This window comes from Takifugu rubripes, chromosome 5 (genome assembly GCF_901000725.2).
Source record: "Takifugu rubripes chromosome 5, fTakRub1.2, whole genome shotgun sequence".
Taxonomy (NCBI): Eukaryota; Metazoa; Chordata; class Actinopteri; order Tetraodontiformes; family Tetraodontidae; genus Takifugu; species Takifugu rubripes.
The window spans coordinates 8,069,687-8,094,321 of record NC_042289.1 but is presented as its reverse complement, the minus strand read 5'-3'; the positions used below and the strand labels follow the sequence as shown (position 1 = coordinate 8,094,321).

Here is a 24,635-nt window from a genome sequence, read left to right as displayed (position 1 = left end):
CAAATGTGAACTTAATGTCAGTTTTATTTTTTTGGAGGTGTGACATTCTGAACCAGCAGAATGACATTCAGTGGAAATTATGATGCCAAAGAGTGTTTTGGACTTACATCATATATTTAGGTTTCATGCACATTGTTAAAACATCTTCTAGACATTTGCACAAGACAGTCATTTTTTATGTACAGTATGTCTTTATATTGTATGGTATAGGAGCATTTTTATTATTTATAAAAGTGCATGTACTAACTAGAGTATAGTCTAAAAATGATGGTGATTTCAAGCAGTGGAATAATACTTGTGTTCCATTTGCTTGCATGTGTATAAAAATGTAAGAGTGTTTGTAAAACTGCGGTTGTGTGTTTTCAAAGGGACGCTATACTCTCAGTAGGAATGCCAGCTGTGATCATAAGGCTTCAGTTAAAATAGTTATATTTTTTAATCAAAATGGTTGATAAAATGGGTGACAGGCTTTTTTTCTTCTTCAGGTAATCAATATTTCTGTAGCGCAATAGCCAGGTTTTGAAGTGTTTTTGTATATAGCACGTTAATAGCATGCAACTGAGGTTTAAAAGTGAATAAAGCCAGTTGCTTTCAAATGTTGTCAAGTTAAATGTTTGAAATCCTGCACTGCATATAGTTTATCACTGGTATAGAGTAGGTAGGATCCATGTTCCTGTTTCCTGATGGTTTATACATATTTTAAAAAACAACACAGAATTACACTGGACTGCTGATGAAACCTTTCATCAGATGCATCCCACAGATTAGTGATTCATAATTTGTAATAACATACAAACTTACTCAAATATAAGGTAACCCAACTTGCGACATGGTCTTTTGCAATAGTTAATAATGATAAACTATATGTATATTTATAAAACGACAATTGCACGTATTCTTATGAAAAAATTTGGTGTAAGCAAGATATGAAATGTTATAGAAATGAAGGTGCCTGTTGCAAAATGTCAAGAATTTCTTAAGAAACTAATTAGTATTAGTAGTATGAAACTAATTAGTGGAATTTTAATGAAAGTTTACATCTGAAACAAAGTATGTACCAATTCCTAACAGATACGCTTAAACGATTTTGTTTTACCTATTTATTTTAACTATAGGGTGGGAAACCCTGCATAAATATCACCGCTGGTAATATGATTGTAATAACACCTTTTAGGCGTTGTTGTGTCTACATCGATCCTGCCAACTCGTGCATGTATTAATTCCTGTTTGTGGCCTTTCGTGACATTTGAAGGACGTATTTCGGGGAGTTGGAGCGTTATTTCTCCCCAGGCAACTTGATGAGCTTCTACGTGACGCACGGTGGGACACAGGTTTACGTCAGGGCGTCAGCGCGCGACACCTCCTCCTCCCCCCTCAGTCTCGCTGGGAAGAAAAAAAAAAACTTTTTTTTTGTATCGGAGGAATCAACAGCCGCCATCTTGACGCGGCTCGGAATCGGGATTTCGGGGAGAGCATTAATTTTAAAAACCGATCGGAGCTACTCAGACCGGGTCCAAACGACCTTTTTCGTCAAGAAGGTTAAATGCTGCGGCGTCCAGCGGCAATAAATTCCGATATCTGATGATTACACGGGCTTTAGTCGTCTCGAAAGCTCACAGTATATTTGATTTCCCTGTTAGAGAGCGCCGTATCTCCGTCCCGAGACGCTGTGTTTATTGGGAGACAGCGACGAAAAAAATAAGGCACGCCATAGAAAATATTTTTTGAATTTAGTTCGTTTTATTTACGACCACGTTTGGTTTTATGGCCGTTCGATTCTGTAGCGAAAAACATGATTCTTTACCGACGTGAACCCGGTGGCCAGCGGGGTAAGGAATTTGCTCACGTCGTTTGTAGTATTTTATAATTGGTTTTTTATTTATTTTTCTTCGACTAAAGCAATTTTTGGACGTAATTATTGAGGTTAATTATGTGGGTGTTGGGTGTTGGATTATCATGGGGTGATCTTCGGTGGCGAAGCGTGGCGCTGTTGCCTTTCTTTTGAATCTTTTTTTACTCAAGGCAGCGTTTCACCTCGTCTGCCTCTCCAGCGTAAAAGAACTCCTAAATTGCTCGTTTACGTAAAGCTTTAGGAAATTTTGCGAGTTACTAAGGACCGGACGTCGTCACGTTGGATTCATCTTGCTGTTTTTTTTTTTCTATTCATCACCAATTCATAAAATTTACTGATCAGGATGGCTGACAATCTTCTGGATGTGGTCGGACCCCCCACTGCAAAGCGTCCCAAGCTGAATTCACCTCTCTCAGGATCAGATGGGACAGGTAAGCAGGAAAATTGGAAAAGACAACAACCCCAAAACAAGTGTAACTGGCTTAAACGGTCTGCTAGCTGCTAGAAATGCTGTCTTAAACAGAGGATCGGGGCTCCGTGAAATTTTATGCGGATTAAGTTGCTGTGGAATGTGCTTAAATACATATACATATATACACACATATAAAATCCTAGATTTGCTGCCTCTTCCTCCTTTGAAAACCACTGATCAGTGAGAGTTGTCACGGTTCTGTGTTCATTGGGGTCGTTTCCCCACCATCACCAAATCCGTTTACATGGAATGCGACTACAGGCATTTTTGTTTTTCTCTAAATATTCCTACATTTCACAATTGCACAAATGCACGAAGCGCGTTGTGCAGAGTCCTGCTGGGCACTAGAGGGTGAAAGTTGCTGGGGTAGAGATCTAAAACCGACCCCAGTTTTACTCCCACATCCAGGTACAGGGGCTGAAGAGGATTTATTCAAGAGATCCAAGTTTGTGCACAACTGCTGTAGTAAGTCAGAATACTGTCATTTAGCCCCGGGATCTGTCTTCACCAGTCTAACCTGTAAAGCAACTTTGCAGGATTGCTCAGAAAAATATTGAATTGATGAAGTTGTCATCTTTTGTGTAATGAACTGGTGAGTTTGCCACCCGTGCAGATTTTTAATATAGGGTCTCCACTTTATATGGCAGCCACGTGTGTTGATGTGATTAGTTCTTACTACAATGCTGCTTTAGCTAATTTAGCTCACCCAAGTTGTATATTGTTACCTCTGCTCAGGAGGTTATGTGACAGCCAAAGTTTTGTGACGTTGCAAGTGGGAGCTCTCCAAGGAATCATGGTCTGTAATCTGCTGCCTCAACCAGCTATCCTTTCACAGAAACGAACCCTCGGGTACAAAACAAGCAATATACGCTGCCAAACTCATTGGAGGTATTCCAGTCAATTGGAATAGCTCACAACTCACAATATGTGGGGAAATGAAAATGTCCAGATGGTCTATTTGCTCCAAGTGCTTGTAGTTAATAATGTTTGTGGCAAATTAACGCTACCTCATTTATGCCTTTTAAATATTTAATTCATTTTGTGTAGTTCCTTCATTTATGTGAACATCTTTTTTTGTTCACACTATAAGAAAAAGTGAGATCGTCTGTAAACGATATTATGAATGGTTTTAGAAGAATTTTAATATTGGTAGACACAATGCTGACGTCTTGCTATGCACACTGTTGTGGTGGATCTCCTGGTGAGGAATCTAGCGATACAATAAGTTCACCAATTTAAAATGAAGGAGATTTAAAGATTTATTGCCTGTGCAAAAGCTGATTATTTCATCTTATTTGTACACCTAAAACCCTCAATAACCAATCAGTGTCAATAATCAAGTCTCATGAAAGGACACTGGAGCTTCACAATGGTGGAACCAGAAAGCAAAAGTAAGGAATTACTTAGGCAGGTTTAATTAAACACAAGTTTGTTTGTTTGGCTTTGAGTTAACCTGATATATGGACAAACTGGATAGTTTAAGGGGATAAATACATGATGTTTTTTAGAAAGTCTACTGTACTTTCACAAATATAGTTGTGTCTACTTACTGCTGCCTGTCAGTGTACAAGTTAGCAAAAGGCTGCTTAATACAACCCGCCTGCAGATTTCCACTTTCCTACTGTTGCTCTACGTCTTTGGAGTTAATCAAGTGCTTAATTGGAGAAAAAAAAGAGATTTGCTTATATTCATATACTTTTTTCAGTGAAGAGTTTGCAACAAAAGTGTCGTGTCTGGTCTTACACTTCACAATGGAAAAGTGAGTGATGCTTCTAAAGAGTGACTCTGCAGTGAATTTCTATTAACCTTTTTCTCTTTCTTCTTAGACCTCGTATCTCTGCTTGACCTGGAAAATGACCTTCCAGATGAGCTCATCCCAAATGGAGACTTAGGATTGGGACTGTCCTCTAATGGTGGTCCAGGTGGAGGAGGCACTGGCCTCCATGCTGTTGTCCCTGATGCAGCTGCCAAACACAAGCAGTTGTCTGAACTTCTTCGGTCAGGAAGCTCTTCTCTTTCGGGATCGGGCACCCTACAGGGAGGCATGGTGGGAAGTCAGCTTGGTGCTGTGCTTGGCAAAGGCCCACTTGGACAGGGCTCTACCAACCACCAGGCTCAGAAAGGTGGGGTAGCTGCTGGACAGGGCAATGGAAGCCCGGGCATGTGCTTCAACCAGACTATGCTGAACAGTGGACAGGGTCATGGGGTGATGGGTCAAGCTGGACAAGTCATGAATGGGACCCTGGGACCAGCAGGTCGAGGCAGACCTGGCATGCAGTACCAGGGTCAAGGCATGCCGTCTTCACAGGGAGCTGGAGTTGGGGGCAGCGTGCTGGCTGAAACACTCGCACAGGGTGGAGCGCAGCTCGGTAACCACAACGTGCTGAATGCTCAGCAAGCTGGTACCATGAATAAGGTGAGTTTCACTTAGACATTCGGTTTCTCTACAACATGGCAACAATCAAGCAATTTGAACTTTTTAGAAACAGAAAGGTAGAAAGTGTATCAGTGTCATCTTTACAGATGCTTGCCATAGATCTTTTTCCCACACTCATTAGTTTACAGTAGCAGATTTCTTACCGACGGGCAGATTTTGCTTGAACCGCCTTTTGTAGAACCTCAGCGTGGCGTAAGTTGAAATGTTGGAGTCTTGTTGCAGTGTGTCAACACTGACGTGACTTCTGTCAGGTTCTTTCCTGTATTCCAGGTGTCCCGCCTCGTTATGTAGAGAGCTTTAAGCTGACTTGTTTGTTGAAGAAGCATTTTGTTACAAGTTTCCCCAGTCTAGATCCAAGAACACGACTATAAAAAAAAAAGAACTAGTGTATTACTATATTCTGTGTTTGCAACGCGTGCTTATCGTCCCCTGCCTTTTTAATTTGTGCAATAATTCCAAATTAGTTTGTGGGTATGCTGAAGAAAGAGAATCACTGGAGCGAGTCCTTGTGCAAGAGATGAGTCTTGAGATGGTGCTTGTGTGACTGGGAGTAAAGCAGCAGGCAGGCATCTGTGTGGATGGTGGCGCGGGGAGGGAGGGGGGGGAGGGGCAGCCTGCAACACAGTGGTGTGCTCTATTGCTGAGTCGGCTGCTAATCTGTACTGTGTCCTACCAAAACACAACCCAAATTCTATTTTGTCTGAAATGAGTTCCTCTTTCTGTGTTGGAGTGCTATATTTTTTTAATGAACACTGGGTTGGAAGTGGTTGGTTCGTGCATACCACTGATCATGTGAATGCACAATTAAGATATATAAACAGATTTTTGTTTTTATGCCGTTACAGTCATTTTCAAATATATTGCGAAGAACTACCTGATGAGGATTCTGGAGGACCAAGTCCATGTGCTGAAGAATGCAGATTACTGAACAGACGTGATGCGTTCCTCAGCCGTTTGTGACTCCAAACTTGTTTATTTCAACGCTTCCGTTTTGGTTTTGATCAATTGGATAAAGGCGCAAAGAGAAGTTAGAAGAAATGGGCGGACGATGCGGTATTTTTGAGCGTATTTGCAGAGGAAGAAATTGGGTGGGAGCGCGTGAAATGACGACGACGTTAGATTGTGAAGGATCGGAGCCTGTTTATCTGACAGAACGGAGTGACTGCAGAGTTGTCAACATTGCCTATGTTGAAGTTTAATGCTGCCACACCGACGGATCAGTCATTTCATGTCGGGACACGTCACCTGAGCAACCAACCGTAGCGCTTTATGGGCAGTGCTGTGGATTACCCACCAGCTTCCTGTTTGGTTGTGCATTGGGCGCCATGGTGGAAGGCAAAAGGGGGGAGTTGGTCCACCTCTCACAACTCCACCTCCATCGTATGGAATTGGTTCAGCTTTTCCCTAAATGACAAAGCGCAAACATTGGTCATTTACAAAGTTTGCACAGACATAGTTTTTACTTTGAATGGAACTTTTATCAACAAAAATAGAGTCTGTGGACCTTCATCACTCTGGCCTCATATTTTTGCCAAATGTCACTTTGGTCAACAATAATTGCATTATATATATTTTTTATAGTAATCATCACATAGCTTGAAACCAAAGCAAACCACATTAACAAGCATTTGCTAAAAGCACTCTGTTGGCAATATTGCACAATTTAAGTGAATATCCCTTAAAGATCCCGTCCCTTTTCGATTGTTACTGGTTGTTGCTCCCAATCATCAAGGATTATCAAAACTTACCCCAAATTCTGAAAGGGCAAAATGAATCGCAGCATGCGTTGCAGCTTTTATGGCTGAGGATCTACACCGATAATCAATTAACAAGGTCCTTTAAACTATGATGTGGCTGTTGGGCCAAAATACAGACTCCCAAAGTGAAAATATTTCCTATTTCCATCCTGAAACTAAACCTAAACCACAGCAATGGAATCGCTGAAGACAGTGGGCCGAGTCGCTCTGACGTGTGATTTATGATGTCAGTTGCGACTTAACATTAAAAATTGTACAATGTTTCACAAGTAACTTCAGAATGAGGGGAACAACATCCTATATGGCAAAAAAGAATGAATAAAGATGCATTAATAATCATTTTAATTGTAATTGTATCTTACATGGCACACCATTACTGTATTTATGCAAAGTGTAAATATCCACAGTATCGCACGTAAAGACATTAAGGACTCTTTTACCCGTTTCGAGAGAGCCTGAAATCGATACGAAAAGGGGTTGTAGAGTGTTTTGAAAACTCTACATTGTCATGTAAACGTTCACTGTTATAATCACATCCTTCCTTAAAGTTCCAAGGAGGAAAGTGCACCTACACGCATGCATGATTGGACCATTACTGCCGCCTATCAGTCTGGCATGTGTATTACAGCATTTTTGTATCTCCATGTGCGCTAATGTCATTTTCGATACATTTGTATCTACCGTACATGGTGAACTGTTTAGTTATGACAGGCCCCCCAGTCCATAGGTGAGGGTAGCAACGAAGATCGACCGGTAAATCGAGAGCTTGGCCTTTCGGCGAATCATCACCTATGGTCATGAGCTTTGGGTAATGACCGAACGAACAAGATCACGGGTACAAGCAGCCGAAATGAGCTTCCTCCATAGGGTGGCTGGGCTCTCCCTTAGAGATGGGGTGAGAAGCTCTGCCATCCGGGAGGAGCTCGGAGTAGAGCCGCTGCTCCTCCGCGTTGAGAGGAGCCAGATGAGGTGGCTTGGGCATCTAGTTAGGATGCCCCCTGGACGCCTCCCTGGTGAGGTGTTCAGGGCATGTCCCTCCGGTAGGAGACCCCCGGGAAGACCCAGGACACGTTGGAGAGACTGTCTCTCGACTGGTCTGGGAACGCTTGGGGATCCCTCCGGATGAGCTGGAAGAAGTTGCTGGGGAGAGGGAAGTCTGGGTTTCTCTTCTTAGACTGCTGCCCCACGACCCGACCCCGGATAAGTGGGAGAGAATGGATGGATGGATGGATGGACGAAGGCCCCCCAGTCGTTGTGTGCTGCACAACCATAACTGAAATTTGTAGGACCTAGAGTACAATAGTGCATCCATGCTCAGAAATGGGTACAGTCCACTGTGGAAAAGAATTGTGGACAGATTTGAAAATAGTACATTTACCACTCTGCTAAATGAGTTCAACACTAAAACCCACCACTGGTTTTTAAACACCACTGACTCAGGAAAAAGCCCAAAATTAAGAAAGTTTAGGATTGCGATTTAAACACTTTTTCACAGCCCACCTTTATGATGTGAGGCAGTAACAACATGATTAAGTGACTCATTTATCACTCTAGTATGGTTTCCATTTTTCCTTTATAGATGGGGATGTCGGGGGCTCCATTTGGCCAGCAGTATGGCCAGGCTGGGGTCCAGCAGATGGGGACAGCGGGTGTTAATGGCCAACAACTACAGAACAAGACAGCACTTTCCAACAATCTTCCTCAATTCTCCAATGAGCTAAAGGGAGCTGGGAGTGTGCCAAACATGGTAAGTGTCAAGCCTGGTTTCGCCTTCCCCTCCTGAGTTGGAACTCTCTGCGACCAATGCAGAGACACGCCGTGTACCTCCCAAAAATTGTGACTACACAGAAAGGGATTTTAATCCACGGGCGCTGTGATTGGTTTGCCAAATTACAGAATTTGCGGTTGTGGCTTCTCCAGCTTTACTTTGTTTTGTATCGTAAATTTTATTATTTATCACTAAGGTGATCTAAATCCGTTACCTATGCAATTAAAGGAATCAAAAATGTCTGGTCATGGAATATCCTCTAAACCCATCTGAGATTGAAAAAATTGGAATATCTCATGTGTGCTGTTTGCTAGACCAGACTTTCTAGTCAAATTAAAACATGCATGCTAGCGTGTATTTAGCAATGTGCTCATGTTATTTTTTGATCAGTTCTCCATTGAACACATCAGGTTCCCTCTCGTCATTGTCAGTCAGTCTCGTTGCCATGCAGCTCCTCATAAATCATGCTGGCTTTTTTTTGTGAAAAACGGCAAGCCGAAAAGGCATTTACAGAATTTGGAACTCGGTGCACACGTAAGGCGCACTGCATTTTAAGGCGCCCCGTCCATTTTCGAGAAAATCTAAGACTTTTAAGTGTGCCTTATGGTCGTGAAAAATATGGTAATTAATGACGGGTGCCCCTCTTTGCTCATTTGGATCTAAATTTGGGAAATTGCTTAGTGAAAAACACCCAACAGTCCTCTAAAAATGCCACGCCTTCTACACTGTTTTGGTGGGAAGTTGCATCGTGAACCAGACCGCCAAAGTGTAAATAACAAACCCCATCTGCGTAACAAACATGTTAAGTTGCCAATAGATTACACAATAGAGAAATTAGCCCTTCCCACAAATCTCTTGACAAACGCAGGGTCTTAAGCACAAGAGAATGAGATTTCTTTTTAGGAAATTTTCATATTGGGGGTGAAACTGGGCGGTCAAGGAGGAAGAAAATCGAATTGTTCATGATCTTAAATAGGGATGTGCTCGGACTGCCCCCCTAAAATTCATAATATCGCATAAATTGAATCCCTTCAGGTTAATGGTACATATCGTGATATAAACATTAGTGTAAAAATTGTAACTGAAATGTTCCTGAATGGATCATTTAGTCAGATTTTAGATTTTTTTTTTTTTTTTTTTAAAGAAGAAAGAAACAACTAATCTAAGTAATCTTGAGGACATTTATTGTGCAGATCTTAAATAGAGTTTTAAATAAGCAGTTTTCTATAGTGCAAAATAGGGAAAATGTCATTTGCTCACTTCAAGAACACAAACACAAAGTGGGCTTTGATCTGCTCTCCGCTGCTTTTTTTAGCAGCGTGTCAGCCGGGTCGCTACGCAACTTCTCAAGTTTAGATCCAAATGAGCAAACATTAATTACTACAGCCAATCACTTTCATTTTAATTCCACTTGTTTGGTTATCAAAGAGCACATGCAAGACATCACTTTTGGAGAAGACTCAGAAAACACTCTATGAGCAAGCTATAAGAAAACAGACCAGATATTGCTTTTGATGTTTATCCTTAATTGGTCTGTATGAGGTTCTATGACCAGCTTTTTTGACCAGTTTATTTTGAATTAATGAGGAACAAATTTAGATCATCTTGGTCATACTGTTAAACGTTACGATACAATACGAATTCAATCAACCGCAAATCAGTTTACCAGTTTATCAGGGATATTCACTTAAATTTACACACTACCGCAGGCCAAATTTAGACAATTGTACAAATTGGTTAAATTCATTATTTATTATATTCTGCGCCCAACTAATCTTGAAATCTATTCTGTATCTGGCAAAAATTGTTGTACAGTCCACTGTTGTGGAGTTGCTGGTGATGAGCACAAATGTCCTTGCACTTGCAGTACCTGAGATGTGCACAATGGAGGATATAGATGTTACTCCTTGATAGATTATTGTCCCAGAAATAAATAAAAAAATCCACATCCTTTATGCACCATATTTAATTCTTTTTCTCTTAGCAGACGAAGGTAGCCAACCCCAATCAACCTATCTCCAAGTCACCGCAGCAAAATGCTGAATTATTTTCCCCTCAATCATCGTAACATTCTTAACCATGACATAGACAGCATCACGCCAGCCCCTTTCTCGTCAGGAGAGTCGGGCAATGCCAAGAATCAGCAAGGGTCAGCTGATCATGTACCCCGGGAGCAATGTTAAAATGGTAACAAAAAATGAGATGACCCTGATTCGGCAGATACAAGGTTTCCTGCCTTTTTTGTTAGCTCAAGTCCCCGTTTGATTTTTTGTTTTTTTTTGTTCAAAAAGCCTAAAATATAGCATGTATTCCAGTCTGAGCCTGATTGAATTTTGCTGTTCTTTTGCAGCCCCAGCTGCAGCAACAGGTAGGCTCAGTGGGAATGGTACCTGGGGTTGGTGGTGTGTCGGCAGGTCCAACAGCTGACCCTGAGAAGCGCAAACTCATTCAGCAGCAGCTGGTCCTGTTGCTCCATGCACATAAGTGCCAACGGCGGGAACAGGCCAACGGAGAGGTGAGGGCCTGTTCACTACCCCATTGCCGTACCATGAAAAACGTCCTCAACCACATGACCCATTGCCAGGCTGGCAAGTCCTGCCAGGGTAAGCTTTCTTTCTTTAAACGTTCCTTTCAAATAAAAACTTTTATCCAAGTATAACCATCTATTTGTCCTTTTCTTCTGCCATCAGTGGCTCATTGTGCATCATCCCGACAAATCATCTCTCACTGGAAGAACTGTACACGGCATGACTGTCCAGTATGCCTGCCTTTAAAGAATGCTACTGACAAGAGGAACCAGCAATGTGAGCAACTGCAATGTATTTATGTGTTGTTATTTTACAGAAATAGGATTTCCTTTAGATGGTTTTATATTTTTTGTTGTGAAAGTAGATGCCAATAAATACAGATCAATATTGTATGATATGAAGTGGTGCCACCTGCAGGTTGTTTCTGTGCTGGCTTGCTGAGTGAACGGGCTTCACCGGAGAGAGGATTCCTCTAGAAAGGCCGAGCCTGTAATGTGACACCCAAGGGAGGGGCTCCTGGGTTTGCAATGAGTGGGGGCAGGGTCTTAGGACAGCTTGAGCTGTGATTGGCCATAAAGGCCCTTTGACAGATTTAAATCCCCCCCTCCCAAAGTGAGCATGTTCGCTCTCAGCAGTCAACACAGCAGGTAGCTGCAGGGATTTCTAATCAGAAAAAAAGTATTTTGCCCTTAAGATATTGTAAATTCCAGCAGAAATGTGTCTTATTGCTTAGCAAAATAGCTCATTGTTATGAAAATTTAATTTTTTAGGAAACAATAGTAGGCCTGACCTTTTGATCTTTGAAAGAAGCAAATGTGCTGCTTGGCGTAGGTCTAATTTCTAGCTGCATCTATGATTAATGTCAATATGGTTTACATCAGTTATTGAGCTTTCTATGATTTCAATGCATGTAATATATTGTCAAACATTTTTTTTCTCATCAGCCATGCTAGGTTCTCCTGGGGCTGGCCTGCAGAATCCAATTAGCACAGTAGGACCCGGTCAGCCTACTCCCACAGCCATTAGCAGTGCAGCCACACACATTGACCCAAGCTCCATGCAGAGGGCCTACGCTGCCCTTGGTCTGCCATATGGGAATCAGTCCCCTGCTCAGGTCCAGGGTCTCAGTCAACAGAAACTCCAGGGCACTCAACATCAGCAGCTGCAAAATATGAACCCACTAGGTACAGAACTTGTATGACAATCTTGCTTTATTTTTTGGGGAGATATATATATTTGAGAGGTGCAGTTAATATGTAGCCAGTCCATTTCTTGTAGCATTGTGATTAATCTTTTGTCTTTATCAGGCACTAATCAGATAAACCCAATGGCAGGAAGCATGGGTGTCCCCTCTTCGGACCAGACTGGCATGCACTCGGATGGCACGCTACCAACTACAGTCAGCAAGTGAGCATCAAAATGCGGCTGTTGCTACCAAATGATGCCATTGACACCTTTTCCTTCACCAGTCCTCATAAAGTGACATTTTGATTTGATGTTCCTGTTGAAGCCACATGTTCATTGTCTGTTAGCCTCTTACTGGGTTTAACTTAAACATTTTTTTCTCTTTAGCCAGCTGATGCCAGATGGGTCAATAGGAGGTGGTGTGGGAAACTTGCCTGCTGCTGCCCCCCTTTCTGCTACAGGGGTAAGGAAGGCCTGGCATGAGCATGTCACTCAGGACCTGCGCACCCACCTGGTGCACAAACTGTAAGTCAAGAAATGAAAAGTAACTAAATAAAACTATACACAATGTTCTTAGTTTTTTTCTTTGTCATCTTCAGTGTACAAGCCATATTCCCCACACCAGACCCTGCAGCGCTGAAGGACAGACGAATGGAGAACCTGGTGGCATATGCCCGGAAAGTTGAGGGTGACATGTATGAATCTGCTAATAGCAGGGTAATTATAATGTGCAATGTCTCTTCCTCGTGAGAAAATGTTGAATCCTAAATTTGTTATGCTTGGGCATTTACATTTAAATTTAGTAATTTTTTTGTTATGTCTTCACCTTCATAGGATGAGTATTACCATTTACTGGCAGAGAAAATCTACAAAATTCAGAAAGAACTAGAGGAGAAGAGACGATCACGACTCCAAAAGCAGCCTGGCATGATGGGCAACGCTGGTCCTCAACAGCCTGTTATGACTCAGTCAAACGCCATGGGCCCCGGACAAACAATCCGACCTCCCAGTTAGTAGATTCACTCATCTAGATTTTGGATGACTGTGTGAATGGACAGGGGATTTGATTGTCAGATTAGTGCAGAACATTTCTGTAACATTTCTGACAGATGCTTGCAATTGACGCTGGTATATCCTTTCTCTCAGATGGTCCTGTGTCTATGCCCAACATGCCAAATCAGATATTGAGCCGCATGCAGGTGCCTCAAGGTATATTTCTTGGTCTTTTTATCCAAGCAAGGATTAACTCTTTCTGTAATAATATTCCAATTTAGGAAGGCTTCACAAATATGAAAAAATATTTTACAAAAACTCAGATATTACATTAATTATTGCACTAGTTTTGCTTCAGGGCTTAATTTGGTATATAATTGATCCACTGAATGTGTTGGGTTTAAAAGTGCTTGTTCAGTGCTGCTGTCAGTCCTTTAGGACAGGAATAACTAAATTAAATTACATATCCTATTTGTAATCAACTCATTATGTAAATCTGTTTTCCCCCAGGAATCAATCAGTTCAACCCAATAGCAATGCAGAATGCACAGATGTCGCAGGCACCCATGGGAGCACGTGCTCCATCCCCTATGAACCATCCACAACAGATCAACATGAACTCTGTCTCAACGGTTAGATATTATTTTTTATGTTGGTCCAGTCAAATTACTCTTAATGATTTTTTTTTTGTTTTACATTTTATTGGTCCAAGAAAATCCTCTGATTGTGAAGTTCCTCACAGACTGTCTTTATTATTTTGACCATTATCGTTTCTTCTTTGTACTGAATAGTGTTGATTTTTTTATTTAGCAAATGGTTTTAAAGGAAGCTCCACAAGTAATAACTGTTCAATTAATACAAATATCATAAGAACTGTAAGTTAATTATTTAAAAACGTGCAAACATTTGGTAACACCTGAGATTTATGCATGTTTTTGGTAACACAGTTGAGTCAAAAAAATAGGGATTTATGTTTTCACAGATAATATAGAAATAAAGTCCTAAACGTTTACCACATGTCAGTTTCATACGCATATGAATTAAAAACATGGACTACATGCTTATTTATGCATATATGCTCCATTGAGGTTATTTTCTACAATACTGTATACCGGTACTTAATGCTTATTCCCATAATAATCTTTTTGAAATGTCTATTACAGATGGGAATGTCGCCCTCCAGGATGCCTCAGACTCAAGGAATGATGGGTAGTCATGCCAATAACATGGTACCTCAACCAGCAAACCAGGGCCAGTTTCTGTCACAGGGCCAGTTCACAGCACCTGCAGGGGGAGCAATGAATGTAGGATTGGGCCAGCCAAAAACTCAGCCTGCCGTCTCACAGGTAGGGATATTTGTGCTGGATATTAGTGCACCTACCTATGTTTATCCGCATTGTTCCCCAGTTACTGTCACTGGGTTGCACTGTGTGAGGCCTGAAGTGTACTGGTATGGTTAATGTTACCTTTTTTGTTCAACAGCCTCAAAATGCTAACATCCCTCTGAATGCACTGGGATCACTTGGCTCCCAGCTGCCCTGTGGCCCTGCATCCCAGAGCCCTCTGCGTGCCACTCCACCACCCAATACCTCTGCCAGCCTGCAGACTCAACAACAACAACAGCAGCAGCAGCAGCAGCACCACCACCACCACCACCACCTTGTTTCTGCACAGCAGCAGGTTCCAATGCAGCCTCCTACCCCTGTCTCTGCGAGTGGCCCCTCCACCACACCCACACACATACCCAGTAGCCTCCCTAGCCTTCCACAAGCCATGAGCACAACCCCTGAACCCTCCTTGCCGCTTACACCCCTGCAGCCTCAGACAGAGCCTTCCAGCCAGATGCAGCAGCCCAGCTCAGTGCAAGCCCAGCACCCCAGCACGCCGGTGAGCTAATAGTTTTTGCTGTTACAGTCTTACATTTCTCTTCATGTTATAGCGCCATTGAAGACCATTCTCTTTGCAATTATGAGTGACTAGAAACCAAAAAAACACAATTTGAATCTCAATAGTTATGGGAAATAAACAATCAATTTTGTACGCACACATAGCATGCTTAAAATGAAGAGGACGTCTTGTGTGATTAAAGGAATCAGTATACTAATTCAACACAATTTGGAAGGAGAGTCATGGCATACTAACATACAAACCACTCCCTTATCCAGTTGCCTTTCCATTTGTGACAGTAATATTGACTGTTTCTTGTGGATTAAGGCTAAAAATCTCAGATACTATAAAATCATATTTCATAACAAAAAATAAACTCGAATTAATTTGGTATTTCTTCTTTATCAACATTATTTTTTTCTCATTTATTTCCTGCCCAGTCATCCCAGGCAGCAGCAAGTATAGATAACAGAGTGCCCACTCCAGCTTCTGTTGCCGAGCTGAGCTCGCAGCAGGCACTGCCAGACATGAACAGCACTGAATCCACATTTCAAATAAAAAAGGAAGAAGACGACAACACTGTAGGGAAAAAACAAGTGGATATAAAAATGGAGGTATTGTATTCACAGTTTTTGAAGATAATTTTCTAATCCATAGGTAAAGCATGTGTTGTCTGTGAATCTATTCTTTACTCAGCAGTATAGAATCAAGATAGCTGGTTGACAGTATTTCTTTTAATGTAACAGGATGATGAAATCAAACCTCCATTGGCGAAGAAGGAGGAACCAGTTATAGCAGAACCAAAGCAGGAAATGACCGGAAATGACTCTGCGGAGAATAAGACAGAGATCAAGACAGAACCCAAAGAGGAGGACGACAATGGAGCTAGTAGCACGTCGGCTGCCTCCGCCACGCAGAATCGCAAAAAAGGTGGGGACAGAGATATTGTATGTATGTTAAAAATAAAATTCCTTTTTTTGATGTACTTAACAGGAGTTGAATAAAATGATCATCTACAGATATTGCTCTGCTATTTCTGTGAAGTGTATTTTAATATAGTAAATATTTCCCCAGTTTTTAAGCCGGAAGAGCTGAGGCAAGCCCTAATGCCTACACTGGAGGCTCTTTACAGACAAGATCCAGAATCACTGCCCTTCAGACAACCTGTAGACCCCATGCTATTGGGAATCCCTGTGAGTATATTCAATTACACACTGTCATATGTCGATTCTGATTTGACAAAAATACAGGACAAATACAGATTAGCTCAGTTTGAGCTTATAACACTCCTTGTCTTGCTGCACAGGACTACTTTGATATAGTGAAGAATCCCATTGACTTATCCACAATTAAACGGAAGTTGGACACGGGTCAGTACCAGGAACCCTGGCAGTACGTGGACGATGTGTGGCTCATGTTTAACAACGCCTGGCTGTACAACCGCAAAACATCCCGAGTTTATAAATACTGTACAAAACTGGCAGAGGTGTTTGAAGCAGAGATTGATCCTGTCATGCAGGGCTTGGGCTACTGCTGCGGAAGGAAGGTAAGAAAACTGGGATGAGTCAAATACGAAACCCCCACATGAATAAATGTTTTTTCCCCATCTCGCTAAATTCTTTGTGCATGTAAATCAAGGGTGACAGTTAAAATGATTATTAACTCATGTCTGGTCTTTCTACAGTACGAGTTCTCACCCCAAACTCTGTGTTGTTATGGCAAGCAACTGTGTACAATATCCAGGGATGGTACTTACTACAGCTACCAGAACAGGTAAAAACCATATACTAACAGTATATACATCATTAAATGCTTCTACTCATTATACCCCTGCATCTCTGGCATAAAACCTGACCAAAAAAGCTGCAACAGTCAAGATCCAGGTCAATGGTTGGTTTTTAAAACTGCACTTAAAAGCCTCATATTGACTGGACAGATTTGCCACCAAAGCTCCCCCTGCTGGATGCAGTCTTTTATTGCATTTTAAATTATTGAAAGGCCTCATGTTGAACTGATTCTTTCACTTTCACCACTAAACTGTTAACAACCAGTTATATAAATGTCAACAGTATTTGGAAATACCCTCATCTGTATTCAATATTTTCAATCTATGACTTATTCCGTCTTCATTATTATATCACATTTATTTCTTGTCAATTGTGAATGTGTGCCATTTTTTGGAAATCATTGTAGGTTCTTTCTTGTGTCCATCATCTTTTATATGTTGTAATAGGATGTTTGTGCTTTTGCTTTTTTGTCACTCATTAAAAGTGATTTCTATTTCTTTTAACACATCATGACATCACTAACCTTCGATCTTTCCACTCTCCATGCTCTGAATTCGGTTATTACCTTCTACCCCCTGTGTTCTGGTTTTACCTTTGCTTTTACTGGATATGCTGGCTTCCATTCAACCAAATATGGTCTTATTGCCAACAGGTATCATTTCTGTGAAAAGTGCTTCAATGAAATCCAGGGGAACAGTGTGACTCTGGGGGAAGACCCAGCACAACCACAGACGTAAGTCAAAGACCCTCAGTGGCCATCTGCTCCCTAATGATCTTCTGTGATTGTGTGGATGCTTTCCTTATGGGCTGCATTTTGTGCTTTATCTCACCTTTTAACCTGATTGCTTTTTTGCAGGATGATATCCAAAGAACAGTTTGAAAAGAAGAAAAATGACACATTGGATGCTGAACCGTAAGTTCTGCACAGACTGTGACTCCCTATTACCATGCTAGTATTTTAGTATATTTTATGTCCAGAACACCAAAAAACCCAAATGTTTATTGTTGCAGATTTGTTGAATGTAAAGACTGTGGGAGGAAGATGCATCAAATCTGCGTTCTGCACTACGATGTGATTTGGCCATCTGGGTAAGGATCTTTGTGGCAGCATAAACGTAGTCCTGAGATGATAAATTAATGTAGTCGATGATTTCCTAACAAAATTCATTCTGCACAATGTCTGTGTACTTAACATACACTCTTTATTTTCATCTAGCTTTATCTGTGATAACTGTCTAAAGAAGTCTGGCAAAACAAAAAAGGATAACAAATTTTCAGCCAGAAGTAAGCAATGAAAAGTACTAATGTTTTCTTTTGTCCCTGAACTTTGATAATTTGTGAATTAACACAATCATGATTTTAAAGGGTTGCAAACCACGAAGTTGGGAACGTACATTGAGGACAGAGTGAATAAGTATTTGAAAAGACAGAATCACCCCGAGGCTGGTGAAGTGTTTGTGCGAGTGGTGGCCAGCTCAGACAAAACTGTGGAAATCAAGCCTGGCATGAAGTCCAGGTACAGATTTTTCTTGCTGCTGCCCATCTTTTTTTTAATTTAAAAAAAAAAAAAAAAAAATCATCTTGTATGCTTCTTAAATTCTGCCCATTATTGTACAACAATATTCTCATCAGTAGGATACGTTAGTAGAATGTCCTTGTAAATTGAATTATCTGTATGTCCCAGGAAGATGTTTGTGGATAAAAATGATTTGTTCTTATGGAAAGCAGCCTGTTTAAGGATAAATAAAAATGCACTATTGCTTGACTTTTATTTCTGCAGGTTTGTGGACACAGGGGAGATGGTGGAGACCTTTCCTTACAGAACCAAAGCACTTTTTGCATTTGAGGAAATAGATGGGGTGGACGTTTGTTTCTTTGGCATGCATGTCCAGGAATATGGCTCTGAGTGTCCCTTTCCCAATACCAGGTGAACAGTTAACACATTAATGCACAATTCTTTTGGTTTAAAGAATACTTTATTAATTAATTGTATTCAATGCAGACGGGTCTACATATCATACCTCGATAGTGTTCATTTCTTTAAACCACGTTTGCTGAGGACTGCAGTGTACCATGAGATCCTAATAGGGTACCTGGAGTATGTCAGAAAGCTTGGGTGAGTTGATGGTTTTCATGATGTAGTGTGGGACAAGTTTTACAGATGTTGTAATCTCTGTATTGTGATCTGTTAGTTATGTGACTGGTCACATCTGGGCGTGCCCTCCTGGTGAAGGAGATGACTACATCTTCCACTGTCACCCACCTGACCAAAAGATTCCCAAACCCAAGAGGCTTCAAGAGTGGTACAAAAAAATGCTGGACAAGGCTTTTGCTGAAAGGATCATACATGACTACAAAGTATGAAAGTTATCTCAGATTCTGTCTTTAAAGAATACTCTGATATTCGATTTTTGTTCTGACTGGTGCCAACCATTATGTCAATTTAGGACATTTTTAAGCAAGCAACAGAAGATAGATTGACGAGTGCCAATGAACTGCCATATTTTGAGGGTGACTTTTGGCCTAACGTACTCGAGGAGAGTATTAAGGAGCTCGAACAGGAGGAGGAGGAGCGCAAGAAGGAAGAAAACACGGCCTCCACTGAAACAACAGAAGTAAGTAAATGAATAACTGGAGTGGGTTAATCTGCAGCTGTTGGTTCATTTTCCCCAAGAAGTCTAATTTTTTGTGATGATGTGAGGTTAGCTAGGTTATCTCTTTTGATTACATTTAAGTAATTATTAATTCAAGTAGAAAGCCAAGGTTGTTTATGCTAGCTAGCTGCTGTGGGTTTACAGTGTCCTTGCACGCTGGAGTACTCACCTCGGGTAATGAATCTAACTACTGCCCCTCCACAGGGCAGTCAGTGTTTTCAGACCCTTTTACTTTTTTCCACATTGTATATTGTTCCACGCTCAATATTCTGTGACGGCAAAGTGAGACTTTTGATTTATTTTTTTTTGTAAATTTATTATAAGAGTGGATGAAATATTGAATTGAAGTATCTGGAGCCCAACCCATGAAAGATGGACTTTGATTCTGGGGTTCTTCCATTTCTCTCAATAATCTGTACATGTCTCTGCATCTCGAGTGGGCTGCACTTGGTGGCAAATTCAACAGATCTGGAAGAGCTACAAATAAACATCCACTGCTCTGACAGTTCCCAAGAGCAACGCGACAGAAGGCTGAAATATAAGGAATTATGAAAAAGTTGATGGGTCAAAGTATTGCTACTAAGTATATGCTACTGATGCTGCTGCAGAAGAGTCAATGTTTAAGGTTTTCAATCGTTGGTACTGATACTTTGCATTTAAAGTTGTCTGTCTATTTTTAGGGAGCCCATCCAGACAGCAAGAATGCCAAAAAGAAAAATAATAAAAAAACCAACAAAAACAAGAGCAGCATCAGTCGAGCTAACAAGAAAAAGCCTGGAATGCCTAATGTAGCCAATGACCTCTCCCAGAAACTCTATGCCACTATGGAAAAGCATAAGGAGGTAAGAAGCAATGCTAATAGCAACTTTTATTATTTATCCCTGATTATTATTTAATGAAACAGCAGTACTTAAAAAATGTCATGGGAATTTAATAAAACGTATGTTTTTGGAATTCACGGGTCTTTCTGTGTCCTGTTACTAGGTGTTTTTTGTAATACATCTACATGCTGGGCCAGTTATCAACACACTGCCACCCATAATTGACCCTGACCCTATGTTGACCTGTGACCTGATGGATGGTCGAGATGCCTTTTTGACTCTGGCAAGGGACAAGCACTGGGAGTTCAGTTCACTAAGGAGGTGCCAATGGAGCACGATGTGTATGCTAGTAGAACTGCACAACCAGGGCCAGGACCGCTTTGTGTACACTTGCAATGAATGCAAGCACCATGTTGAGACTCGCTGGCACTGCACCGTCTGTGAGGTGAGGCATAATTTCATTTCAAAGGATTTTTTTGAAATGGTTTATATTTTAAGTGTTATTAGCATTAAGATCACAAATTACTCTTAATGTTATCTGTCTCTGTCTAGGACTATGACCTATGCATTAACTGCTACAACGCAAAGGGCCATGAACATCAAATGGTGAAGTGGGGCCTGGGTCTAGATGATGATAGCAGTGGTCAGGGGGGAGAGGCCTCCAAGAGTCCACAGGAGAGCCGTCGCCTCAGTATTCAGCGCTGTATCCAGTCCTTGGTCCATGCATGCCAGTGTCGCAATGCCAATTGCTCTTTGCCATCATGCCAGAAGATGAAGAGAGTGGTTCAGCACACAAAGGGTTGCAAGCGCAAGACCAATGGAGGATGCCCTGTTTGCAAGCAGCTCATCGCTTTATGTTGTTATCATGCCAAGAACTGTCAAGAGAACAAGTGTCCTGTTCCCTTCTGTCTCAACATCAAGCACAAGCTACATCAGCAGCAGCTGCAGCACAGGCTTCAGCAGGCTCAGATGATGCGCCGCAGAATGGCCACCATGGCTGGAAGGGGCATGCCCATGCCATCTCCACCTACCTCAGCTGCACCTGATACTCCTAACTCTGCGCAGCAGCCGAACACACCCCAGACCCCTCAACCTATGCCCAATCAGCCCCAGCAACACCAGCCCCCAAATTCTGCTAATATTGCTCAAGGCTTTGCTAACAGTCATGGCAGCCAGCCCCCAACACCGGTTCCCCAGGGCAAACTGGGGCCACAGTCCTCTCCCCTGCATCAGCAGCAGTCCCCTCTGCCTAATATGCCACATCAACAGCAGCCTCAGCCTCCCTCACAGCAGCAGCAGCAACAACAACAACAACAACAACAACAACAGCAGCAGCAGCAACAGCAGCCTTTGCTGGCAGCCCTAAAAGTGGCCAGGCAGATTGAGATGGCAGCCAAAGTAAAGCAGCAGCAACAGAATTATGCCATGAATGGCATACCGATGAACCACCCTCGAATGATGGGGCCCATGCAGGGCCAAATGCAGATGATGCAGGGGCCGCGAGGACCCCAGGTCATGCAGGCTATGCAGCAGGGCCAGTGGGCTCCAGGAATGCAGAACCCCCAGGGTCATCAACAACAGGTTACTTCACAGCAAGGCCCTATGGTGGCTCCCCAGCAGGCTCAGGGAACTCCCATGACCCAGCAGGGCCAACTCATGCAGAGGCCAATGATGCCACAGCAACATGGTCTCCAAATGCCTGGAGTCATCCCTCCCCAAGGGCCCTCACAGCAGGGCATGACACCACAGCAGCATAATATGCCACGTGGGATACCTGGAAATATTGCTCCCAGTGCACTGCAGGAATTATTGCGTACACTTAAATCTCCCAACTCTCCTCAGCAGCAACACCAGGTCCTGACCATCCTCAAATCTAACCCCCACCTCATGGCTGCGTTCATCAAACAGAGGACGGCCAAGTACCAAGCAAACCAGCAACAGCAGCAGGTCCAACCGCAGCAGAACCCTCAGGCCATGATGGGACCCCAAGCCGGAATGCAGAGCATGGCAGGCATAGCAAACCAGGTACCGAGACCTGGCATGGCACCTCAGCAGCAATCTCAGCAGGCAGGCCCCCAGGGGATGCCAGCCATGGGCCCTCAAGGCCAGATGATGAATACTGCCCAAAATGGTAATCCTCAACTGTACCGCAGACAGCAGCAGCTGCTCAGGATGCAACAGATGCAGCAGCAGGGAGCGATGCCTCAAGGCCACGGCCAGTTCCCCCAACAGCAGCCAGGCCCAGCGAGCTACTCGCAGCTCCGGATGCAGCAGCAAATGACTATGCAAGGAGGTGGGGGAGCCATGGGACAGCTTCCTCCTACATCCCAAATGGGCCAACCTGGCATGGGCATGGACGGTGCCCAGAACCTCCTCCAGCAGCGCATGCTTCAGCAGCAGCAGCAGCAGCAGCAGCAGCAGCAGCAACTGTTGAAGCAGCAGATGGGATCTCCAGCGCAGACAAACTCAATGAGTCCACAACCTCACATGCTCCAGGGCCAGGGCCAGGGAGCCGCTCACTTACCGGGCCAAACCATGGCAAACCAGGTGCGCTCCCCTGCTCCAGTGCAATCTCCCCGTCCTCCTTCGCAGCAGCCGCCACATTCCAGTCCATCTCCGCGGATACAGCCTCAGCCCTCGCCTCAGCACAGCGCGCTTCACTCTGGCTCCCCCCACCCGAGCCTTGGAGGACCCATGTCAGGCTCCATGGAGCAGGGACACATGGGGACGCCAGAGCAGAGCGCCATGCTCCCACAACTTAACACGCCAAACCGAGGGGGTCTGAATAATGACACAAATATGGTGGGTGACACCACAGGAGACACGCTAGAGAGATTTGTTGAACAATTGTAGCATTTTGTAACAGAAGGACTTGTTCTGGATTTGACTGATACCTTTTTGTACTTCCTAATGTACAAAGCTGAAACAATTTGAGTCATATGAGGCCTACAAGACTGTGAACTCTTCTTAAATCGTTGGACAGCTTTTTCTTCCAAGAGAGTGATTTAGTAATTGCTGTTATAAAGAAGACAGAGACGCAAAGAATATATTTTTTGGTTCTGACCAGTCATGCAAAAATTTGCCCTGGTCTCACATGTTGTTTTTATTTGATCTTTCTTTGTTTTGCTCTGATCTTTTTAACAAAACTCAAAACAAAAATATTTCATTTTATTATCTTTTTTTTTTTTTTGTACCTTTGCGAATTAATATTGTATTTGTGTTAACAGGACTGTAAAATTATTTGTCTGGGATTTTTATTTGCCAGGTTTCACCTCTTGGTCAGTTTCTTAGTTCTTGGCTAATTTATTCTAATATGCCATTTTTCATAAGGACTGCCTTTGGGAAAGCCTTAATTTCTTTCCTGTTTGCAGAGTTTATGGAGGATTATTGTAATTGTATAGATCTAGGAAATATTGCACACACCCAAACACAGAAAGCAGGTGTAAGAAAAACCTGCATTAAGTCTTGTTATTGTTCACAGGTGCCAGAATCTTGTTTTTACTGGCTTGAACCCTGAAAATGTCTTGCAAATGTGGGGGGAGGGAGGGCTTTGACTCTTCAGTCTAAAGAACTTTTCATTAAATAATAAACCTCTTGCCTGTGGTTGGAAAAAAACTTGTTTGACTGCTAATTTGGTTTCAGAGTATTTTGCAACATTTTCTGTCCTGCATTAAACTTGAATTGAAATGAACTGTTCTCTTAATGTACATGATGCAGCTAGGCAGTACTGTAAATATATGGGAAAATAAGAATGACGTCACTGTACAAACTGGTTCAAATGGCTCATTTAATACTTCTATAACATATTGTTTAATAAACCTGTGTGCTACAGACTCTAGTTCAATGTGTTTCGCCTGAACTTTTGGCATTATTGTTGTTAGCTGATCTTGGACTTTTACAACAAAGTTATCACAGTGCTATATTCTGTTCTCAGCACTATTTAGGAGTACGGGGTCATGACTCTACGTATAGATTCCGTTGATCCCAGGCTCTCCTTTGAGGTACTCCACCCCCCAGCAGCCATTACCTGAAGACATGACGTTGGAGAGCTGGGGCATTGTTTACCATGAAGATTTGATCAGGCCTGTGTTACTCATGATCCAATGATTGGATCAATGTTAGTCAGGCGGTATCGGCCTGTCAGAACCAATTACAAATGCAGGGGGTTCTGTATCGGTGCAGACGAATACAAACGCCTCCATAGATTCGACTCGTGACGGAAGGTTCTGCTGCATAGTAAAGAGGCCCACTGGTTCCTCGTCGAGCGCAAGTCCTCCCTGACCCATTCAAGACGATGTAACTGTAGTTACACATAGTAACTCTAGTAGTAACTGGGAACACCGTAAGGCTTCAGGGTTACAGATATTCTTCGAAAACTCGCATGAACCATAGATAATTTCTAAATGAAAGATGTGTATGAATGTTTTCTCAACAAAGAGATAACGTTTTTTTTTTATGAATCTCTTCATTATTTCCGGGGTTTTCAATCTTCGG

General features: G+C 42.4%; 1 protein-coding gene across 1 annotated transcript; it reads left to right on the top strand.

Annotated features, from left to right (window-relative positions):
* The first annotated feature begins 1,403 nt into the window (after nucleotides 1–1,403).
* crebbpb (CREB binding protein b) lies at nucleotides 1,404–23,979 on the top strand. Its single transcript, XM_011603969.2, has 31 exons — nucleotides 1,404–2,283; nucleotides 4,151–4,740; nucleotides 8,098–8,265; nucleotides 10,637–10,889; nucleotides 10,977–11,090; nucleotides 11,759–11,998; nucleotides 12,122–12,221; nucleotides 12,387–12,524; nucleotides 12,599–12,716; nucleotides 12,834–13,008; nucleotides 13,146–13,208; nucleotides 13,503–13,624; nucleotides 14,156–14,338; nucleotides 14,475–14,879; nucleotides 15,320–15,493; nucleotides 15,626–15,809; nucleotides 15,954–16,072; nucleotides 16,186–16,425; nucleotides 16,564–16,652; nucleotides 17,319–17,399; nucleotides 17,523–17,579; nucleotides 17,678–17,755; nucleotides 17,883–17,950; nucleotides 18,032–18,182; nucleotides 18,447–18,593; nucleotides 18,669–18,782; nucleotides 18,859–19,024; nucleotides 19,114–19,281; nucleotides 20,001–20,162; nucleotides 20,305–20,586; nucleotides 20,694–23,979. The coding sequence occupies exons 1-31, from the start codon at nucleotides 2,196–2,198 to the stop codon at nucleotides 22,992–22,994; spliced, it is 7,338 nt and encodes a 2,445-aa protein (XP_011602271.2). The 5' UTR covers nucleotides 1,404–2,195; the 3' UTR covers nucleotides 22,995–23,979.
* The last annotated feature ends 656 nt before the right edge of the window (nucleotides 23,980–24,635 follow it).

Coding starts and splice junctions, on each gene's coding strand:
- crebbpb (XM_011603969.2), top strand. CDS start 2,196: ATGGCTGACAATCTTCTGGATGTGGTCGGACCCCCCACTGCAAAGCGT. Junction 2,284..4,150: donor CTCAGGATCAGATGGGACAG/GTAAGCAGGAAA, acceptor CTTTCTTCTTAG/ACCTCGTATCTCTGCTTGAC. Junction 12,717..12,833: donor ATGAATCTGCTAATAGCAGG/GTAATTATAATG, acceptor TCACCTTCATAG/GATGAGTATTACCATTTACT.